We start from the raw sequence: 22,552 nt of genomic DNA, 5'->3' as shown, positions 1-22,552 counted from the left end.
AAGTAGGGAAAGTAATCAAACATTCCTCTGAGGTCTTTACCTCTTTGACATCACCACTCATAAATGCCACTAACTTGTCATTTCACCTTTTGCTTCAGACTTTGACCTTGGTGTACTGTAGAGTGAAAAATTATAAAGGCCATTTTATGAAATATGTGTAGATTTCTTTGCCCTTAGACCTGGGCGAAAAGTGCAGATTCCAGAACGAGGAACTGAAAATAAGATTTCAGGCCTTCATATCCCAGGACGCTTGCTGGATGAATTACATTCCTCGAGCCTCAAGCAATAGGCCCACCTATGGGTGGAAGAGGCCCGAGGCAGGAAGACACATTCCTGACCATAAAAAGTACAAGCCATCTAGGTGGGGCTGTGACTGGAGGAAGTGAGAAATGTTTTGTAATGAAGGTATAGGGGACAGTGACTTGGTAAGACCACATTTTTGAGAAGAATGAGTGTGCAGAGTGATTTTCACATGACTCTAGATCATTTGGGCTAGATTCCTCTAAAATATTCCACTGTTCTTGGTTACCCCTCCCTCCCTTGGTCTTCCCAGTGCTATGTTCAAAATTTGTAAAACAACCAATCATGTGTAATGGCACGAAAATGCAACCAATCATGTGTAACAGCACGAAAATGCCTTCCTTTCCCCACCCCATGCTATAAAAGACCCCTTAGCCCACCATTTGAGGCCAAACCTTGCTCTTGGAGCTAACTTCCCTAATAAAGCCTCTGCTGATTGTATCCAGGTATGGTTTCTTGTGATCTTTGGGTGGTTGTGATTTCCTGAGATTTGAGGAAGGGTCTCCCGAGTATGGGGGTCTTCAGTACCAACTACTTAATGTCACCAGATCTGGTTGCTTTAAAGATTACTGGCTATGTCTTCCCCTGGAACTAACTCACATTTGCCACTTACACCCTCTCTGGTGATTCTTCTGAGTAAACTTACCTCACCTTTTTTCAGCTGCCCTGACTCCTTACTTTTCTTTTATCCCTCTTTTTGGCATGACAAGCTGTTTTAAGACTTCTGGAACATGTTTTGTAGGAATGCTAAGCTCCCTGGACAGCAATGGAACCTCAGCCCTTGATACATCATCTCTGCCACAGTGCCCTGCACTCCAAAACACATCAATTCTTTGTGGCACTCAGGTATATCATTGCCTACCCTCCAGCTGGTCAGGAGTTTGCATATTGGTACTCCTTTTCCCTAAACTAGGTACTTCAGGGAAATAAGCCCCTGCCAATCCCAGTTGTAGATATGACAGCTGCCCAACATAAGAGGGCAGTTCAGGTCATGCCACTCTTGGTCTTTGTGGGAATAGCCATAGCCATTAGTGCTGGCACTGTAATTGCAGAAATAATGACTTCCATGACCAAATATGACAAATTTACTTCTGAGTTTAAAAGCGGTTTTTAAAAAATGTCTAAGACCATGCTTACTATCCAGAAACAGATCAATTCTTTGGCAGCTGTAATGTTTCAGAACCAACAGGGGCTAGATGCCTTGACAGCTAGAGAAGGTGGTCTTTTCCTGTTTCTCCAAGAAGAATGCTGTTTCTATGTCAACCAGTCTAGGATAGTGAGAAATAAAATCCAGGAGCTACAATCAGACATACAAAATTTCAGGAAATGTGAGATTTCCAGTTCTGGGATTTTTGAAACCCCTATATGGAAGTGGATACTCCTTTTTGTAACACCTCTCCTAGTCATCTTTCTGGTGTCATTTGCTCCCTGCCTCATTAATCTTGTTTCTACATTCCTTCAACAACAAATGCAAAAAAATTCAAACCAAACTATTAATCAGTTCCTGTTACAGGATTACCAGTTGCTGTCCACAGAGGAGCCACTGTCCACAGAGGAACCTGATGTGAATATTTACTAAGTGGAGCCTGGTGGTGAAAGTTAGCTACACCCCAAAATTGACAATGCCTTTAGACAACAGGAAGTAGTTTAAGAGACTCTGTGGGTGCTCCTTTCCCCTTTTCACCGTCAGCTTCCCCCTTCTTCTTTTTTTCTTCTTTTTATGATAAGAAAAAGGGAGGTATGTTGGTATCAGGATCAGCTCCTGACCAAGTGACATCACACCTAGGTGATGGTAACCCCCCACATCTGCAGATTCATTGCCAAGGCAACCACCACACATTCCCAGAATCTATTTGACTCACCTCCCACCTTTACCTGTGAGAAGATACCTTGAAGTGTTTATAAAAAGATAAAGAGAGTATGTTCTGTGGTTGTGTGGAGAGGTATGGGGGAAGGGGATGTATCAGCGGGCCCATGCAGAGGCATCTCTTCCCCCTGAGGAACCAGTCACACACCAGTATAGTATAGAATAGAGTTTATTGAGGGCATGGGGAGGGGAGCCAGGAGGGTAGTAAAGGCAGACAGACAGAGAGAGAGAGAGAGAGAGAGAGAGAGAGAGAGAGAGAGAGAGAGAGAGAAGAGAAGTAGAGGAGTAGAGAAGTAGAGGCCAGCTATGACCACGTAGAGACAGGGGAAAAGGAAGGGGAGAGCGGGGAGGGGACAGAGAGGAGCTAGAGGAAAGAGATCAAAAGAGTAAGAGAGAGAGAGAGAGGAGGGGGCAAGCAGCCCCTTTTGTAGTGAGCCAGGCCTACCTGGCTGTTGCTAGGTAACTGTGGGGTAGAGCATACCTGGCTGTTGCCAGGTAACTGTGGAGGTGGAGTTTAGACAGAATACTAACATACCTCACTATCCAAACAAATAGGCAGACCCCTCTGACCTCTCCTCCCCCTTCTTTGCCACCACCTTTGCCCTTTTCTCCTCTAACAGAATCTCATGTGGAACAGTTTGGCCTGCAGTGGTCTGTCTAGACATGAGCTGCCAAGCCATATAACACAACAATAACTCTATAGGAAGAACAAAAATATCAATCAAAGAGACCAGTTGTATATGTAGTAGAGGTGACCTTATCAATGAGAGGGGAGGACCTTGGTCCTATGAAAGCTTGATAATGAAGACCCCCAAACTCGGGAGACCCTTACTCAAGTCTTGGGAAATCATGGCCACCCAAAAATTGCAAGACACCATACCTGGATGCAATCAGCAGAGGTTTATTAGGGAGAGTTGGCCGGCCAAGGTCAAACTGCTTGCCCACACAGAAGCAGAATTTGACAAAAGACCAGCAAGCTGAGGGGCTTTTTATTGCATGGGGTGAGGAAAGGGGGAAATTTTCTCAAGGTTACACATGATTGGTTGCTTTACAAATTTTGAACATCAGCAGGCTGTACCAGATGGGGGTGGGGGTGGGGCAGTTCCTGTAGGCAGAAGCTTATCTAGGTTAGCAGAGCATCTAGTTAGATTTAAATTACAGCTTTCTGGAACACTGGGAATACCTCAAGTGGGGGGAAACGGTAACCAAGGAAACAACATAAAACAGTAGAAAGTACACTTATCTTTTGTAAGGATGTAACCTCACCCAACCATTTATCTTGTGGTCAGCCAGTTCCTGGGACCACCCAGATGACTTGCATCTTTCTTTGTAGTCAGGAATGTGTCTTCCTGCTTTGGGCCTTCCCCACCCACAGGTGGGTTCTCTTCCCTGAGGCTTGAGGAATGTTAATCCAGCAAGTGTCCTCTGACTCACAGATAATGGTCTCCTCCTGAAATGTATCCTGGGGCAGTGAAGGCCTGAAATCTTACATTCAGTTCCACTTTCTGGAACCTGCATTCTTTTGCTTGGGTCTAGGGGTAAAGAAAAAGCCTGTATATATTTTATAAAATGGTCTTTATAATTTTTCACTCTACAATACAGCAGTGTAGGGAAATGCTAGGGCAATAAGGTGGGAGCAGGTAGGTAGGTCGGGGAGCACCTTTATAAAAGCAGGGGTTGGGAGGAATGGAATTAGGGGGTTTCTGGAGGGGAAACTGGGAAAGGGAATAACATTTGAAATTTAAATAAATGAAATGACCAAGCCAGCTCAGTCAGTAAACAGATTCTCCAGGGTAGGAATGAGGATTAAAAAGCAAAAAGACAAGTAGACAACTCTGTAGCATTTTAAGACTCTGATGAACCTTAGCTTACCAGGGACCCCCTGAGTGAACAACATGGAGCCAAGGATCAATGCAAAAGCAAGAGGAATTTTATTGTGCCAGCATGCTGGGGTTGTCCTGCATCCAAAAGGAGAGGTGACCTCAGGCACCTTTATATAGTTTCCAGGGGCAGAAGAAATAGCAACTAGGCACAATATGATTAGCATAACAGTGTGACTTTTAAACTGACTGGTCTATAGGGAATGAGGTGGCAAGGACTTCTCTTGTCTGTGGGTGGCCAATGGTCCTGTGTAATCCTGTGTAATGTGTTTTAGGGATAGGTGTTATGGTAAGTCTCTGACCCAAATAAGTCCGGTCAAGGAAAACACAACCTTAAAACATTAACCTTGTCAGGGAGAACATTTCCCGAAGTAGGAACATAAAGTAAAATATATACATTATTATACAAACAAGTGGCATGTTCACAGCAACTGTCAGCACTCTTGTAGATCCACATCCTGATGGCTCTGCTCCAGGAGTAGAATTCCATGTAACACCATCCAATCAACAGCCATACACGACTTAGCAGCTTTTCCTTTCTGTTTTGAGAGTGCAGAGTGCAAATGTTGACTGTAAGTGCATTTACTGAGTGCATGATTTGTTTGATGAAGACTGGAAGAGCTAATAAGAATGAAACAAAGGCTAACAATTGGAGCTTGAATGTCTGCCATTGGATACCCTTCCCCTACCTGGACTTCCTGATCCAGCCTCATTGGGAGAGGAGGTCATTAGTCCTACAGGTACTAGATACACCAATGTGAGGGTTGTACTCCAGGGGGGTTTCCCCTTCTTTGAGGAGAAGGAGAAGAGACAATGTGGGGAGGGGTTTGTAAGGGCAGGACTGGTATGAGAAGAGAGAGGGGTCTGCAATTAGGATGTAATGTTAATTAAAAACCAGAAATTAAGGAAAGAGTGAAAGCAAAGCAAAGAAAAAAAGAAAAAAAAAAAAAGAAAAAGAAAAAGAAAAGAAAACCAAACATTAAAAAAAACCCTTTTCCTTCTAAGTTGCTTTTGTTCCTAGTAGTTTATGATAGCCAGAGAAATCCTGAATAAGACAGCCTAGCCCTGAGATGATTTTTGTTTTGCCCTATTTTACTTTTCATAATCACTTACTATAGTTCAGTAAATAATTTGCTTGTGCTTTAATAATTTAACTGTTCCCTTACTGAGTTGTCTCCTTTAGCCCTGATCCCAGGGTTTGGGCCTAGTTTTGTTGTAACTTATTATTCCACATCCTGTTCTATTCCTGGGAGGCAAGCACTTGTGTTTTTTTGGGGGTGGGGAGAGCAGAAGGGGAATGAAGAGAAGTTGGTGTGGGGAAAAAGGAAGGGTTGGGGCAGGGACTTTGGAAGAGTGGAGAGAAGGGACACTGGGATGTAACGCATGAGAGAAAAAATTAAAAAAAATGAGAAACTTCAACATCACAAATAAAAAAAGTGATTTACTACAGTTCAGCAAATAATTTAACTGCTGTCTCTTCTCATGAAAAGTCAGTAGTGGGACTTTGAAAGCAGAAACATCCTTAAACAATCAGAAGAATAAAATGGGAGAACCTGAGAAAAGGATTGGAACTCCTGGGGTCAGATGCTTTGTCAAGATCAAGGTATAGATTGTTTAGACATATGCATATATACATACACATACACATACATATACATGTATATATATGTGTATATATATGTATATATATATACATATACATACATATATATATATGTGTGTGTGTGTATATGTATGTATGTATGGCACGGTAGTCTTTTAAACAAGCATTGAAAATTGTAATATTGTTTAGCTTACATGAAGTTTTGCAACACAAATGCCAGTTTATTTTATATATTGTTAATTTCTTGACTTAAAAATATTGGTTTTATAATCAGGGATATCTAACCAGGATTATTTATCCAGGATAAGAGAGAAAGGTTTTTCTTCTTTTTAATTTTTATTTTAAAGTTAACATTACATTTCAATTGCAGCCCCCTTCCTTTTAAAAAAGAATGGGGTTTAAAATGTTTTAGGCGTGTATTATGTTGTGGTTGAGTTTAGCCTGAGGTCAGAGGTCAATTCAGTGTTCAGCCTTCAGGGATTCCTGAGAGGTCAGAGCTAGGAAACAGTTCCTTCCCTGAAAGCAGTGCTATGTTGATTAATATGCACCAATAACTTTATGATCCAGTCAGACAAATACTTTCTTCAATAGTTATTCTTTGGTAAGAAGACACTGTTAGCTGGTTTGGTGGTTTTCAGTGTTCTAGAAATGACAATTGTTTTCATAGCTCCAAAGTCAGCTTTATATCACAAAATGTAAATTTATAATGACCCAAGTAATTTGAGAACTGATCTAGTTTCTGAAGAATTGCTTAAATATTTCTCTCTAAGCTGCTGGCTCCTAAGTCCTTATTCACAAGTCCTTATCACATTTATGGTGATAGAAGCTTATCACCATAAATGAGAGGCATCAGACTCAGTGCCTGGAAAGTGTTATTACCTGCAATGATGTATGAATTATTGGAACCCAAAGCCCCTCAGGTTATCACATGCTTCTGAGGAGAGCAGGTCCCTTGGCTTTTAACCTTCACCAGATGCTTATTCAACTATCATGTGGGTGCTAAGGACTGAATCCTCCTCAGCAAATACAACCAGTGCTCTTAACCATGGAGCTGCATCTCCAGCTTCATATATTAGGATAGTGATGAGTATTTTGATTATTAGTTACTAGGATTATTAAAATTTGTTGAGAAAATTCATCGGGTATCTATAATCCTACTTCACATAGTTTGTTCCTGGTAAATGTCTTAATTAAGGTTTTAATTACTGCAGTGTGACATCATGGCCACTGTAACTTTTGTAAAGAAAAGCCAGTAATTTGGGGCTGGTTTTAAAGATTTAGAGGTTTAGTTCATTGCCATCATGGGAGGAATTATGGTGATGCATAGGCAGATATGGTACAGGAGGAGCCGTTAGATGTATAATCAGAGCATCAGGGAGCTGGAAGAGAATGACTATGGGACTGAATGGACCTTCTGTATCCCCAGAGCCCAGCCCAGTTAGACACTGCCTCTTACAAGGTTAACCTCCTAATAGTACTACTCCCTGGTGGCTAAGGCTTCATCCCTATGTATTTATGGGGCCTTTGCTATTCGAAACACCACAGTCACTTTAGAGTTAATAAGAGTAGATACCAGTGTTAATGTTATGGGAAAATTGTTAAATTCATGACTTTCCAAGATAAAATTTAGAAGTAATTGTTTAAAATTAATCAGATGTCTCTTCTTCTCTGAATTTAGAACTACCTTGAACGTTCAGGTGGTCAAATGATCTATACTGGCAGACTGAGTAAAGGTCCTGCTTTCTAAACTGACAATATTATCATTAACAAAAGTTTCCATGACAGGAGAAATGATAGCCTTCATGGACGTCAATCATGCATGCACTGGTGACCTCCCAGGCACCAATGGTTAGTTCTAACCCAGTGACTACCATGATGGCTGGTTTTGCTTTATGGGTAAAAGAAAACTAAACCAAAACTCATGATTCTAAGAAAAGTACTGCTATGAACAAAGGTGCTCATGGGGAATAGAGGGGGAAAAGAGGGGAAGAAGATAATAATCAGAGCAAACCATGTATGTGTGAAATCAGTAAACAATATATTTAATCAATAAAAAATATTAAAGAAAAAAAAGGAAAATTTTTCAAAAGGGCTGGGAGAATGCCTCGATCAGTAAAGTACTTGCTCAGAAAAATAGGAGTTTCATCTTCAAAGCCTACATAAAAACTAGACAGGGTGACATATAAGTATAACTTCAGCATAGAGAGACAGAGTCTTGCCACTACATGTGGCTCACTGATGAGCCAGCCTTGCCTCCTGGATGAGTTCCAGGCAGTTGGGAGTCTCTGTTTGTTTGTTTGTTTTTTTTAAATATGTACAATTCTTGGGGTATTACACCTAAAATTGTCCTCTGTTCTCCCCATGTACATAAACTTATAAGAACTCATTCAACACAAACATATAAACACATACAGAATTTATAAAAAAAGAGAAAAAAGAAAACTACTTTAGGAAGCATAAAAAGACTACTCCAGAAGGGTTTGTTTTAGACTCTTAGAGTGCTGAGGTAAAAAAGTTGGTAGGACTATCTTCATAAATACAGATGTTATATAGCAGGAGACATGAATGTGCATGACCATTGGATTCTTTTACTTCTACACAGAATACTTTAGAGAAAGAACTAAATAGGCTCATTAACTATTTATCTTTATTCTCCAAAATGCCAAGAAAATAAGTGATCTTTTCTAGCCTGATTATTTTTGTGATATTGTAGGCCTTGATTTTAAATAAAGGATCTGAATTATAAAAGTCAACTGAAAATTATAGTGTCAGTTACATCCTTTGAAAGAAGTAGAATGGGAAGAGTGAGCATCTTTGCAAACAGCATTAGAATTTAGAAGAGAAATGTCTAGAGATGGAATTATACTATATTACTGATATAGAGTACTTTTGAGGTATGTTAAAGTTGGTACTCTCATTTCTAAATTAGTTTTTGTCTCTTTTCATATGTTTCTGCTTTGGCTCATCTATATTGATACTTGTGACAGTAAAGTTATAAGCATTAAATAAAAATCTCACACAATAGCTTTTGAATATAGTTTCAGATGAGACAGTACAAAAGTTTCAGAAACTTAGGTAATAAAATTTGCCATCAACCAGTTACTGGAAGATCAGTTAATAGAAACAGAAATCTTATTCAGTACATCACTCAAAATGAGTTAATTAGTCACAGGCAGGTATTTAGGAGTGTTCTCAATGTTCTGCCCTGGTGTTCAATTACATGATCATCATTTGGACTACTTAGATAAAGTGTTACAGAGAATATTGTACAATGACAAAAAAAAAAAAAAAAAAAAAAAAAACCACAAACCCGTAGGTCACTTTGCTGTGACAACTGCATTCCATATTGTCCCTGAGAATGCAGAATGCAGAATGCAGAATGCAGAATGCAGAATGCAGAATGCAGAATGCAGAATGCAGAAAAAGAGAACAAAGTGTTGAACTGACTAAAGATATCCAGTGACCTGTTATTCCTGCAAAGAAAGCACAGTAGACTGGGTGCAGAAACAATGGCTCTGTGTAATTCTGTTCTCTTCATTCCTTCCCTTAACAGGGAAAACACTTGTCCTGCAGATAATAGTATAATGATAAAGATCCACCAATAGCTGTGTTTTACATGGAACAACTCCATTTCTTTCTGTATGAGTAAGGTACCCTATAACAGAGCAAAGCTTAGCTATCTACAATGTTTACCAAATGCTAACCAGCTATTCTAACTGTGTGTCCAGAGTGCAGACATGGTGACACAGACAGAGGAGATTACACTTTGAAGGTGGTTGGATATTAAGTGCTGTTTAAGTTGGACATAATAGTTCATCACATGGTGAAGGCTGCTTTGTCAGTAGATGGCAGGTATAGAATCAGAAAACAAAGTTGTCTTTTCTTTTTTTCTTAATCTTTTTCCTTTCTAGGTGTTTGTGTTGGCATTAACATGTGCATATGTATCCAAAGCACTAGCAGGAGTTTACATGAACTCTATGCTCACACAACTAGAGAGACAATTCAACATTCCCATGTCTATAGTTGGGCTTATCAATGGAGGTTTTGAATTAGGTGAGTTCTTACACTTACTTATTTTTATATATTGATATTTTCTCTTTATCTCCTGCATTAGGCTATATAATATGACTGAGTTACATGCTTCCTGGTGTTGCTTGAATAGCCTGGTTTGTTGTGAAGAAGCTACTTATTTAAATATCTTCATGATGGCAGTTAACTATTGCCACATGTTGGGGTCCACACTAGCCCCACGTTGGGGCGGCCAAAAAATGTCTCGGCCCAAGCTCGAGTCCCTGTTCGGGCACCAAAAATGTTGGGGCCCAGGCCGACCCACGTTTGGGCGGCCACTGTATCCCGGCCCAAGCTGCCGCTCCGGTCCACGGGTTGGGGTTCAGCGAGAGAGAGAGAGTGAGGTCGGACTTGAAGAATGGAGACCAGACAGAGTGTTTCAATCCCGTTTATTCTTCAGTCTCTTCTTAGTCTAAGTCCTAAGTCTTGAGTTCCTAGTCCCTAGTGCCTCCGAGTTCCAAGTTACTTCTTCCAAGTTCTCTTCCAAGTGCCTGCTACCTAATGCCTAATTCCTACTCCAAGTTGTACTCCCTGAAGTGTCTTCTTCTTTGTCTCCTCTGTCTGATGTGTCTCCCTAATGTCTGGTTCTCTACTATCTACCTCTGCCTTTTATATGTCTTACTTCTAAGCCACGCCTCTAAGTTACACCTTTAATCATGCCCTTAGGTCTTGTCTCTAAATCTGATCTCTACACTTCTAAATCATACTCTGAAGTCACACACCTTTAATCTCACGCACCTTTAATCTCATGCACCTTTAATCTCAAGGTATCTAAACCAAGATTATCGGAGTGTGCTCAGCTGTTGTAGGCTATTGTAATCCAAGTCACATGTCAGCGTATATGGCTCAAGATGGCTGCAAAGCTGATAGCTGCTTTCTGCTAAAAGTCAGCCCCCAACAGCCACATAGGGTGACATGATTCTGTTTCTCTGGAGGGGGCAATAGGTGAAGAACATTAATATCTAGTTCTATCATTTGCTAACTCAAGGAGAAGTTAGTGTCTTTTCTTTGGCATTTTAGAAGGTCACTTTGGGACTTTAGAGAAATTGATATTCCAAAGGAAAGAGCAAATGTTTCTCTTCCCCCTACCACATCTCTGACAGCTCTTCACTCATAGTTCTTAGGAATGATGAAGGAGCTTTCCTGTGTTTGAGTTGTGTCAGACACAGTTCCTAAGAAGAGTCAATGAACTTCAACTTTTGGCTGATGAACTGGGATCTGAGAGTACAAAGGGTGAAGGAGGGAGATTCCCTCTATAAACTAAGAGACCTAGAAGTTTAATCATAGTTTTTATATCTTTCAAGGTGATTAATGTATTTGATAAAAATGGCAAGGAAAGTTGTGCTAGGGAAGAAAGATTCCTGAAAGAGTAAAGACTTTCCAGAAGAAGAAAAGGTGAGATTAATGTGAAAGGGAGATTTGGATAGAAGATGAAGCATCAAATCATTTTTTTTTTTTTTTTGTAGTGATGGAGTCAGCCCCATTTTATGGGAAGTTGTATGTTGCTAGACTCTGAGCCTGGAGAGATGTGCAGGGATGAGAAATGAGTGAAGACTGGGTTAACTCTTGAGTATATCTTTTACCTCTCAGGTGGCAGAGTGCCAGTATAATTTTGGAAGTGGATATTGGTCTTTCTTTTCAGAGGACTCACCTTAAAAACCCAATTACAGTTAATTACCTGCAATAAAGTATTTAGGTAAACAGGAAACCATTTACATTGAATTAAAATTATCAGAACCTTTAAACAACCTGTCAGGTAAGATCATTTGTGCTTTTTAACAACAAGGTAAATATTATTTCGGTCTGATTTTCAAGTAATTATTGGCTCTATGACATTTTGTAGTGTTTACAATAACCACAATGTCACAGTCATATTTATACTTCTCTTGGTCACAGAATCATGACTGCTCGCGTCACTATTGCTTCCTATTTCACTGTTAACAGAAATACTAATGTCCAGTTAGTAATTATTGAAAATAATTTTTATCCAAGTTCATGAAATCTTTATTTCCTGCTGAAATCTACTTTCTGTGAACTTTATGGATTTTAGACTAAATGTGAAAGATTTCTGTCTAAAGTAGAATATTTTAGCTATTCATAACAACACTGGCTGTTACATGTGACTTAAGGTGAAGTCTTAAGTAGAAAGACTTGTGAAAAGAAGCAACTCACATTGGCCAATGAAAGCAGTGTTTGGTGGGCATTTCCTAGGCAGTTTTGCAAGCATCCTTTTCTTAGTACAGATAAAATGTTACCTCTCTCCCCATGCCTTCCCATATACTATTTGAGGAACACAGCAAGACAATGAATGTAGGAGGTAAACTTAGCATAATATGAGTTCTTTTTTTTTTTTTTAAACAATAGGTATTTCAGACAAGAGTTTGTGTATTCAGGGGGTACAGCCATATACTAGAAAGATGCAAAAAGAGTTCAAATAGTAGGTATCCATATTACATTCTGCATTATGGCCTCAGTGACAGAGATAGGTTGTAATAAGGAGATAGAAATGGCATATACCAATCAAAATACGGCAAAGTCTCATCTACTTAGATAGCTCTCTAAAAAGAGACAGCATTGGAAGAAATACAAAGTCTTCATATATATCTTTTAAATATTTAAGATCACTTAGTCATCAAAGAAGAGCGTTGGATTTTTCTTTTATGTATAATATGAACAGGGTAAACATTTTCATCATACTAAAATTATGTAGTTTGTAGATAATTTACATATTTGGGTCTTTTCAACTCAATTTTTTTTTTTTTTTTTTTTTTTTTGTGACTCAAGGGGAAGGTAATCCTGAATATAAATTTAGGATTTTCCAGTCTGGAAGAAAACCTTCCTTTGGATCATAATTGCCTTACACTTTAAAACAATAGCCCAAACATCCTAAGCCCCAGTCCCTGAATTCTTAAGGTGGTTGTTAAACAAGGAGCCCCAGAGTCTAAATTCTGGAGAGTCTGTTGACTAAGAGCTGCTGATACTTTACTAAACCACAAATTCTCATTCCCCTCTTCCAGGAAACCTTTTGTTGATTATATTTGTGAGTTATTTTGGAACAAAACTGCACAGACCTATCATGATTGGTGTTGGATGTGTGGTTATGGGCCTTGGGTGTTTCTTAATGTCATTACCTCATTTCCTCATGGGCAGGTGAGTATTCTAGTCCTTGATGACATTTTAGATGCAACTTTAACCAGTAAATGAAGCTCAGAATTTTCTCTCTGGGAGGAGAAATGCTCCTTTTAGTCACAGAAGGAAACTTCACAACCCTTTCCTTCTATCTCTGACTATAAATCCAGAACCACATGGCAGAAGCTGCTGAGTTCTGTTGCTGGCTGGGGCTGGAAGATCACTCCCTCCTTCAATTAGATCTTCATCAGCTTTCTGCTTTCTATCTTTTCGCTCACTGCCTAAACTTGGCTCTTTCTCCTGGATATTTTCTACTGAGTTAATTTAAAATGGTTTTTCCAAATTATTTTTTAATTAATTATTTGATTTATTTGCATTCCAAATGTTGCCCCCTTTCTGGTTCTCCCTCTGCAATCCTTCACCCCTCCTCCATCCCCTGTGCTTCTTAGAGGGTGCTTTCCCACCCACCTGCTTCTACCTCCCAAACTAGCACCGCTCTTCCCTGTGGTATCAAGTTTCTACAGGGTTAAGCCTATCCTTTCACATTGAGGCCAGATAAGGCAATCCTCTGCTACACACATAGCAGGGTTCATGGACCAGCCCATGTATGCTCTTTGGTTGGTGGCTTAGTCTTTGGGAGCTCAGAGGGATCTTGGTTTGTTGATACTGTTATTCTTCCTATGAGATTGCAACCCCCTTCAACTCCCTTAATCCTTCCCCTAACTTTTCCATAGGGGTCCTTGATCTTAGTTCGGTGGTTGGTTGGAAGTATCTGCATCTATCTCAGTCAGCTTCTGGTAGAGGCTCTCAGAGGACTGCTATGCTAAGCTCTTGTCTGCAACTACAATATGGCATCAGTAATAGTGTGTGGGTTTGGTGCTTCTGCATGGGATAGAGCTCATGTTAGAGCAATCTCTGGATGACCTTTGCTTCAGTTTCTGCTCCGTTTTTGTCCCTGCAATTCCTTTAGATGGGAACAATTCTGGGTCAAAGATGGGGAGTGGATCCATGTCCCAAATGGGGGTGATGTGTATCTACTGGAGGTTGCCTTTTAAGGTTCCATTTTTCCATTCTTGGGCACTTCCACTAAGGCTATCCCCATTGGGTCCTGGGAGCCTCTTACATCCCTGGTTTCTAAGACTATCTAGAAATTGTTGAAAGACCCCCAAGAGGGGAGACCCTCACTCAAGTTGTGGGATGTCACAGCCACCCAATAACTCACAAGACACTGATCTAGATGCAAACAGCAAGAGGCTTGAATCCGGGAATCAGCTGGCTGATGGTCAACTCATAACTCACGCAGGAGCAGAGAAATTGACAAAGCGGCCTGGGGAAAGGAGGACTTTTAAAGGAAAAAACTACAAACCAGGAGGGTGAGGGGGTAACCAAGGGAACATATCATAAAAATAGTGGAAAGTCCCAGCCCATTATTTAGTTGGTCATGTGGAAAACATCCTGTACACACATTTTTTCTTAACAATGCAATCTTGCTCAACCATTCATCTTGTGCTCAGCTAGTTCCTGGAACCATCCAGATGACTTGCATTTTTCTTTGTGGTTAGCTAGTTCCTGGAACCAGCTGGTCTACGTTCTTGGCTCAGCTCTAGGGGACCTAGAGAAAATTCTGTACCTTTTAAAGAATTTTCTATACTTTTCATTGTCATCCCACACCTCAGCATATTTCTATTCATTTTCTGGCCCTTTGGGCTTCTCTCCTGTCTTTTCCTTATACCTGATCCTGCCCCCCATTTTTCCTTCTTTCTCACCTCTTCCACCCTATCACACTCTGCATCCCATGATTATTTTGTTTTCCCTTCTAAGTGGGAAGCATCTTCTCTTGGGCCTTTGTTCTTCTTAAACTTTTTATACTCTATGGGTGTGGTCATTGAGTTGTATCATGGTTATTCTGTACTTTTTGGCTAATATCCTTTTATCAGTAAGTGCATACCATGCATGTCCTTTTGCATCTGGGATATCTCACTCAGGATGATCTTTTCTAGTTCTATCCATTTGCCTTCAAAATTCATAATATCTACATTTTTAAAGGCTGAATAGTATTTCATTTTGTAAATGAGCCATCTCTATTCATTCTTCACTTCAGGAACATCTGGATTCTTTACAGTTTCTGGCTATTATGAATAAGACTGATAGGGACATACTGAAACATGTGTTTTTGTGGTATGGTGGAACATCTTTTGCTTATAAGCCCAAGAGCAGTATAGCTGGCTCTTCAGGTAGAAATACATCGAGTTTTCTTAGGAATCTAAAGATTGATTTCTGGAGTGGTTGAATCAGTTTGCAATCCCACTAGCAATGAAGGAATGTTCCTCTTTCTCCACATCCTCACAAGCACATCCAGTCAGTTGTGTTTCTGATCTTAGACATTCTGACAGGTGTAAAGTGGAACCTCAGGGTCATTTTGATTTTCATTTCCCTGATGACTAGGGATGTCTATCATTTCTTTAAGTGCTTCTCAGGCATTCAAGATTCTTCTGTAAAGGATTCTCTGTTTACCTCTGAACCCCATTTTTAAATTGGGTTATTTGGTTTTCTAGAGTCTAACTTCTTGAGTTCACTATATATTTTCTGATATTGGCCCTCTATCTAATGTAAGGTTAGTGAAGATCTTTTGCCAATCTGTAGGTTGCCATTTTGTCCTATTGACAGTGTCCTTTACCTTATAGAAGCTTTTCAGTTTCTTGAGGTCCCATTGTCAATTGTTGATATTAGAGCCTGAGCCACTGGTATTCTATCTAGGAAGTTTATACCTGTGCCAATTCACTTGAGGCTATTTCCCGCTTTCTCTTCTATTAGAAAGAAATCAGTATATTTGGTTTTATTTGAAGGTACTTGATTCACTTGGACTTGAGCTTTGTGCAAGATGATAAATATGGATCACATTTCATTTGTCTACATGTAGACCACCAGTTAAGCCAGCACCATATTTTGAAGATGCTATTTTTTAAAAACTGTATGGTTTTGGCAGTTTTTGTCAAAGATCAAGTGTCCATAGGTGTGTGGATTGATTTCTGCATCTTCAGTTCTATTGATGGGCCTGTCTGTCTTTGCCAATATGACTATTTTGTTTTGATCACTATTGCTCTGTAGTACAGCTTGAGGTCAGAGGTTGTGATTCCCCCAGAAGTTCTTTTATTGTTGAGAATTATTTTTGCCATCATTGTTTTTTTGTTATTACATATTAAGTTAAGAATTGCTCTTTCCATGTCAGGGAAAAATTGAGTTGAAATTTTGATGGGATTGCATTGAATCTGTAGATAACTTTTGGTAAGATGGCCATTTTCACTATGTTAATCCTACTGATTTATGAGCATGGGATATCTTCTCATCTCCTGTGTTCTTCATTGATTTCTTTCTTTAGGAACTAAAAGTTCTTGTTATACAGATCTTTCTCTTGCTTGGTTAGAATTATACTAAGTTATTTTATATTATTTGTGGCTATTGTGAAGGGTGCTGTTTCCCTAATTTATTTCTCAGCCCATTTATTATATGTGTAAAAGAGGGCTGCTGATTTGTTTGAGTTAATTTTCTTTCTTTCTTTTTTTTCTTTTTAAATTTTTATTGGTTGTTTTTTCAAAACGATTTATATATCAATATTTGTATAAACATATATACTTATACACGTATACATATATAAACAATAATTAAATAATAAGATGTATTTAAAAATTATGGGGGGTTGGGAAAAGTGGGAGGAGGGAGAGAAAGGGGAAAATTATGTAAATACAGTGTTCATATATGAAATTCTCAAAAAGGAATCCAGTTTTTAAGATGTTCAACAGATTAACTAACATTTTACAATATGAAAATAAATATGACCTATAATTATGTTAAAGGACATTTTAACTCACTACAAACTTTGAAGTTTAAAATGAGATCAATAAAAATTATTTTACCTAGCATACTAGCAAAACCCACAATAACATTTTATAATTCGAAGTATTTCTGAGAACAAAAAAATAGATTGTCAGGAGCTAAGTCAGCAGAACCAGAGGTACACTGTGTGTGTGTGTGTGTGTTTATCAAATCATAACTTTTACTTTTTAACATGGGGGTTATAAACAAAAAATGCAAGATGTGGGGAAGGGGATGACACAGGAACATACGTGTTCAGAGGGAGTACAGATATCTTTCAGAACAGGGTATCAGCTGGGTGAAGCTTCAGGGGTCAGGTCACTATGACTCTGCCTATGATTCACTTGTCCTTATCTAATTTGGTACTATCTGCCAAGGCTGCCTATTTACAAGGTCTATGACTACTCAGACTGGTAGATTTCCACAAAAGCTGCTTGTTTACAGTAGTTTATAGCCCTCTGTTTCAGTGTTTTTTCCATAGAGACCCAAGACTTTGTGTTAGCAGCCATGTATGTCAGGCCTATTGCTGATTTTAGGTTTATGGCTGATTTTAGGACTTTAGTGTATAAGCAGGGCTGCCCCTGATATCTTCTCCCTTCTCCAAGTATAGAAGGGCTATGGCGATTCTAATCTTGCCAAGGCGGGGATAGAGGACTGACCTCCAGTAATTAAAGGGGACCTTGTAATGGCTCCAGTCCTCCTGTCGTTGTCCAGTGAGGCATGAGGGCTATATCAGTCCCAATGTCTTCTTCCTGGAGAGGGGATACTTTTGACATCAACCCCTATGCAATCAGGCTTGTCCCTCAGGGAACCCAGAAACATATTTTTAACTTTTATTTATATTCCCTTGCAGTGCTTAGCCTCGCAGCCTAAGCAAGAATTCAGATTGCCAGACAGAGGGGGTTCTGCGTGGCCCCTCTCTGCTTGGTCTAGGGGCAGAAGTCCCCTCTTTTAGGTTGGGTGGATATGGGATTTGGGAACATCCTGGATAGAGTAACAACCTCATCTTTAGTCTCATGGTCCCCCATAGCTAACTTATGACAATGTATCTGAATAGATTTTGCTATCAGATTAGCTATCTGTTGTTTCACAAAGTTAGTCAGCCTATTTAAGGCCCAGGGACCAAAAGAAATAAGCAAAAATAACCCAATTAATGGTCCCAAGATGGAAGGAAGTAGGGTTGACAATCATGGAGAGGTTGAAAACCAATTCTTGTACCAGCTCTCATCTTTCTCTTTCTCTCTCTGTCTTCTCTCAAGACCTTCACTGGCCTTTTTCATGTTCTCTTTAACCATTCCTGTCTTGTCTATGTAAAAGCAACATTCTTCTTTAAGGGCTATACACAGTCTAGAGCTGTACACAGTCTTTTCAATTGTAAAAGAGTAAATCAAGTCCAATAAAGTCCTTCACAATTTTTGGGGGTCACTTCAGACAACGAAACAAGGGAATTCTTCAGATTAGTAATGGCAATCTCTAGCTATTTGATGTCCTTGTCAATGGGCCATCAAAGGTCTGAGTAGTATAAGTCCAGAGGCCAGCATCAGGATTAGAACTTCCAACAGCAAACACGGTAGGTGATTCATTTTTACCTGGAAAGGAAAAAGGAGGGAATTCTCAGAGAAAATTCTCTTCTCTGGATGTCAATTTTTATTCATCTTATTTATAATTGGGCTTGGTTTGTGAAGGTATCTATTTAATTCATTAATCTTTTTGGCGGCCATTTAGTTGTGCCTTCTGTGGTATCAAACAGTCATATCAATCCTCGGCCCCATATATCCTGGCCATTCCATTTAAGGGTAAGAGGGTCCTTCCACATGGTTGTGGCATAGTTTTTATTGGTCTCAGCAATGCCACAGGCAATCAGCAGCAGATTTGCTGTGAACTTTCAGTTTTAGAAAGTTAAGAGTAAACAAGGCATGCTCCTTCCACCCTCAGAGAGTCATGGAGACACTATTTAAAGAAATATAGTTCTTTTTAAATAATCTCTTTTATCAAAGGACTATTATAAAACAGCCAACAATTAATCAATCTATATAATATATCAATTAGTGAGAGCTTCTTCTACTTTTTGTAAAATTACTCCTTTTTTTGTCAATTAATTGTTGAGAGAAATTAAGATTTGCATCTCTCTTAAGAATATTAAACAGAGACATAAATTCTTTTGTGAAGAGCTTAAAATAAGATCTTAGCCAATAAGCATCTCCTGGAAACTTTTGAAAATCGTCTAAAGTAAGTAAACTATCTTTTTTTTTTGCCAGACCCATTATCTTTTTTTTATTGGATATTTTACGTATTTACCTTTCTCTGTTATCTCCTATTCCTTTCTCCCCACAAAACCCTTTATCTCATATTCCCTCTTCCAATTTTTATGAGGATGTGCCTCCATCATTCTCCCAATCCCGCCTCCTTGCCCTCACATTCCCCAACACTAGGGATCCAAACTTTCGGGGACCATGGACCTCCACTTCCACTGTTGCCTAACAAGGCCACCCTCAGTTACCTATACAAGTGGAGCCATGAGTCCCTTCCTTTCTGTTCTCAGACTGGAGGTTTAGACCCTGGGTGCTCTGGTTGAGTATTTTAGTACTCCTTCTAAAATAAAACCAAAGCACACACATGTGTCTATGCATTGTGTCTTAGGTATTGTGAGCTTTTGGGCTAATATCCACTTATCAGTGAGTGCATGCCATGTATGTTCTTTTGTGATTGGGTTACCTCACTCAGGATGATATTCTCAAGCTCCATCCATTTACCTAAAAATTTCATGAACTCATTGTTTTTAATAGCTGAGTAGTACTCCATTGTGTAAATATACCACATTTTCTGTATCCATTCCTCTGTCGAAGGACATCTGGGTTCTTTTCAACTTCTGGCTATTATAAATAAGGCTGCTATGAACATAGTGGAGCATGTGTCCCTGTTGTATGTTGAAACATCTTTTGGGTACATGCCCAGGAGTCGTATAGCTGGGTCCTCAGGTAATACTATGTTCAATTTTCTAAGGTACTGCCAGACTGATTTCCATAGTGGTTATACCAGTTTACAATCCTACCAGCAATGGAGGAGTGTTCCTCTTTCTCCACATCCTCGCCAGCATCTGTTGTCACCTGTGTTTTCAATCTTAGACATTCTGACTGGTGTGAGGTGGAATCTCAGTGTTGTTTTCATTTGAATTTCCCTGATGAGTAGGGATGTTGAATAGGTCTTTAGGTACTTCTCAACCATTCGAGATTCCTCAGTTGAGAATTCTTTGTTCAGCTCTGTACCCCATTTTTTAAATAGGGTTATTTGATATTCTAGAGTCGAGTTAATTTTCTATCTAGCCACTTTGCTGAAGTTATCAGCTGTAGGAGTTCTCTGGTAGAAATTTTAGGGTCACTTATATATACTATCATATCATCTGCAAATACAGATGCTTTAAGATCTTCCTTTTCAATTTGTATCCCCTTGGTCTCCTTTTGTTTTTCAATTGCTCTAGGTAGAACTTCAAGTGCTATATTGAATAAATAGGGAGAGAATGGGCAGCCTTGTCTTATTCCTGATTTTAGTGGAATTGTTTCTAGTTTCTCTTTATTTAATTTGATGTTGGCTGTTGGTTTGCTGTATATTATGTTTTATGTATTATGTATATTATGTTTTCTTATGTTTAGGTAAGTGCTATGAATTTCTGATCTTTCCATAAATTTTAACATTTTGTCAAAGGCTCTTTCACCATCAAATAAGATGATCATGTAATTTTTCCCCTTGAGTTTGTTAAATAGTGAATTACTTTGAAAGATTTTTCTTTTATTTACCTGTCTGCCCCTGCATCCCTAGGATGAAGCCTTCATGATTGTGAAAGTGATTTTTTTGATGTCCTCTTAGATTTGGTTTGTGAGAATTTTATTGAGTATTTTTACATCAATATTCATAAGTGAAGTTGGTCTGAAGTTCTCTTTTTTTGTTGCATCCTTGTGGGGTTTAGGTATCAGAGTAACTGTGACTTTATAGAATGAATCAGGTAGTGTTCTTCCATTTGTATTTTGTGGAAAATATTGAGGAGTATTGGTGTTAGGTCTTTTTGAAGGTCTGGTAGAATTCTGCAGTAAAACCATCTGGCTCTGGACTTTTTTTTTGGTTGGGAAGTTTTTAGTGACTACTTCTACTTCCTTAGGGGTTATGGGACTGTTTAGAAAGTTTATCTGATCATGATTTAAATTTGGTACACGATATCTGTCTATAAAATCATCCATTTCATATAGATTTTCCAGTTTTGTAGAATATAGGCTTTTGTAGTAATATATAATGAGTTTTTAAAAAAATTCCTCAGTTTCTATAGTTATCTCTCCCTTTTCATATTTGATTTTGTGAAGGATATCCACCCTACCCACTGCAGACCCAAAGAAATCTTCAGATGGCTGATGTGGATATTCTTTATGGAAAATATCCACTTACAAGTGAGTGCATTTCATGAATGCCCTTTTGAGTTTGGATTACCTCACTCAGAATGATATTCTGGAGTTCCATCTATTTGAATGCAAAACTCAGGATGTCCTCCTTCATAATAGTTGAGTAGTATTTCATTGTGCAAATAACCACATTTTCTGTATTTGGTCTTCAGTTGATGAAGATCTGGTTTGTCTTCAGTTTCTGGTTATTACAAATAAAGCTGCCATGAGCATACTGGAGCATAGGTCCTTGTTGTATGGTGGAGAATCCTTTGAGTATTGACAAGGAGCAGTAGAGCTGGTTCCTCTGGTAGAACTATTTTTGATTTTCTGAGAAACCTCCAGATTGATTTCCAGAGGTGTGGTGCAAGTTTACTATCCCACCAGCAATTGAGAAGTATTCCCTTTTCTTCACATCCTCACCAGCATGTGCTATTGCTTGAGTTTTTTTTTTTTTTTTTTTTTTTTTTTTTTTTTTTTTTTTTTTTTTTTTTTATCTTAGCTGTTCTTATAGGTTTAAGATGAAATCTCAGATTCATTTTGATTTGCATTACTCTGATGTATTTTACAGTAGGATAAGTTAACAGATGATTGAGCAGGGACTGGGTGATATTGAGCTCTCTCCAAAGTGTGCTCAACTTGCAATTTTTAGAAAGAATTCTTTGCTCTTCTTAAGGAGAAAAAAGATTGGGATTGCTTGCCAGGCACCAATCACTATTTGAGCTACATCTCCAAATTTAGATTTCTTTACTTTTCAGGAAAGCAACTTTCCCCTTTTGGGTTTTGAAACATTCTTAGTGCCATTTTATTGTCATTTGGGGGAATAAATGGACCTAGAATGAGCAATTCTAAATTTGAGCAATTTAAAATTGAATTTTAAATGGATAATGAACTAAACAAAGGCTATTTTATGTTCTCAGGTGTTTTTGAAGGCTACTGTAAGTTTGGTGACATTTTCCTCTGTTTGCATTCTGTCATTTTCTTTCTAGGACAGTGATCCCTGGGGATTTGTTCAAGTTAAAGGACCATAGTTTATTAGCATTATTGGTCTCATGAGACTATGTTGCCTGATGATAGATTCCGTTACTTCTCCTTATGATATGTGGATTCTTTTCTTCTCTTGTAGCTAATGATCACATGGAAGAATAGGTGTTTGAATTCTCAGAAAAAAGAATAGGTCCACAGCTTAGAGAACCCAAATGAGGTGTCTTGTTTTGTGTTCTTTGTGTCTCTCTAAAGAGTTTATCTTCTTAATTTTACTTTATTGAGTCTCTCTTTTTTTTCTCTCTCTCTGCTTTTGTTCTTTATCTTACACCAGTTAATTCTAGTAAACAGAAGTCACAGGGAGTTGACATTTGAGAATGCGAGTGCTATGTCTCCTAAATGTAGAGATTTGTGAGATAAG

General features: G+C 38.8%; 1 protein-coding gene across 1 annotated transcript in view; it reads left to right on the top strand.

Annotated features, from left to right (window-relative positions):
* Window positions 1-5,558: 5,558 nt before the first annotated feature.
* The window catches only part of LOC117715196 (solute carrier organic anion transporter family member 1A6-like), a 42,722-nt gene continuing 25,728 nt past the window's right edge, over window positions 5,559-22,552 (top strand). Inside the window, exons 1-3 of the mRNA XM_034511883.2 lie at window positions 5,559-5,650; window positions 9,562-9,703; window positions 12,736-12,868. Of these exons, the coding sequence (XP_034367774.1) occupies window positions 5,591-5,650; window positions 9,562-9,703; window positions 12,736-12,868 (335 nt within the window). The 5' untranslated portion in view covers window positions 5,559-5,590. The remainder of the gene's footprint in view (window positions 5,651-9,561; window positions 9,704-12,735; window positions 12,869-22,552) is intronic.

The sequence above is a fragment of the Arvicanthis niloticus genome, chromosome 9 (assembly GCF_011762505.2).
Source record: "Arvicanthis niloticus isolate mArvNil1 chromosome 9, mArvNil1.pat.X, whole genome shotgun sequence".
Classification (NCBI taxonomy): Eukaryota; Metazoa; Chordata; class Mammalia; order Rodentia; family Muridae; genus Arvicanthis; species Arvicanthis niloticus.
Note: the sequence above shows the minus strand (reverse complement) of the source record. Positions and strands in the feature narration are given on the sequence as shown.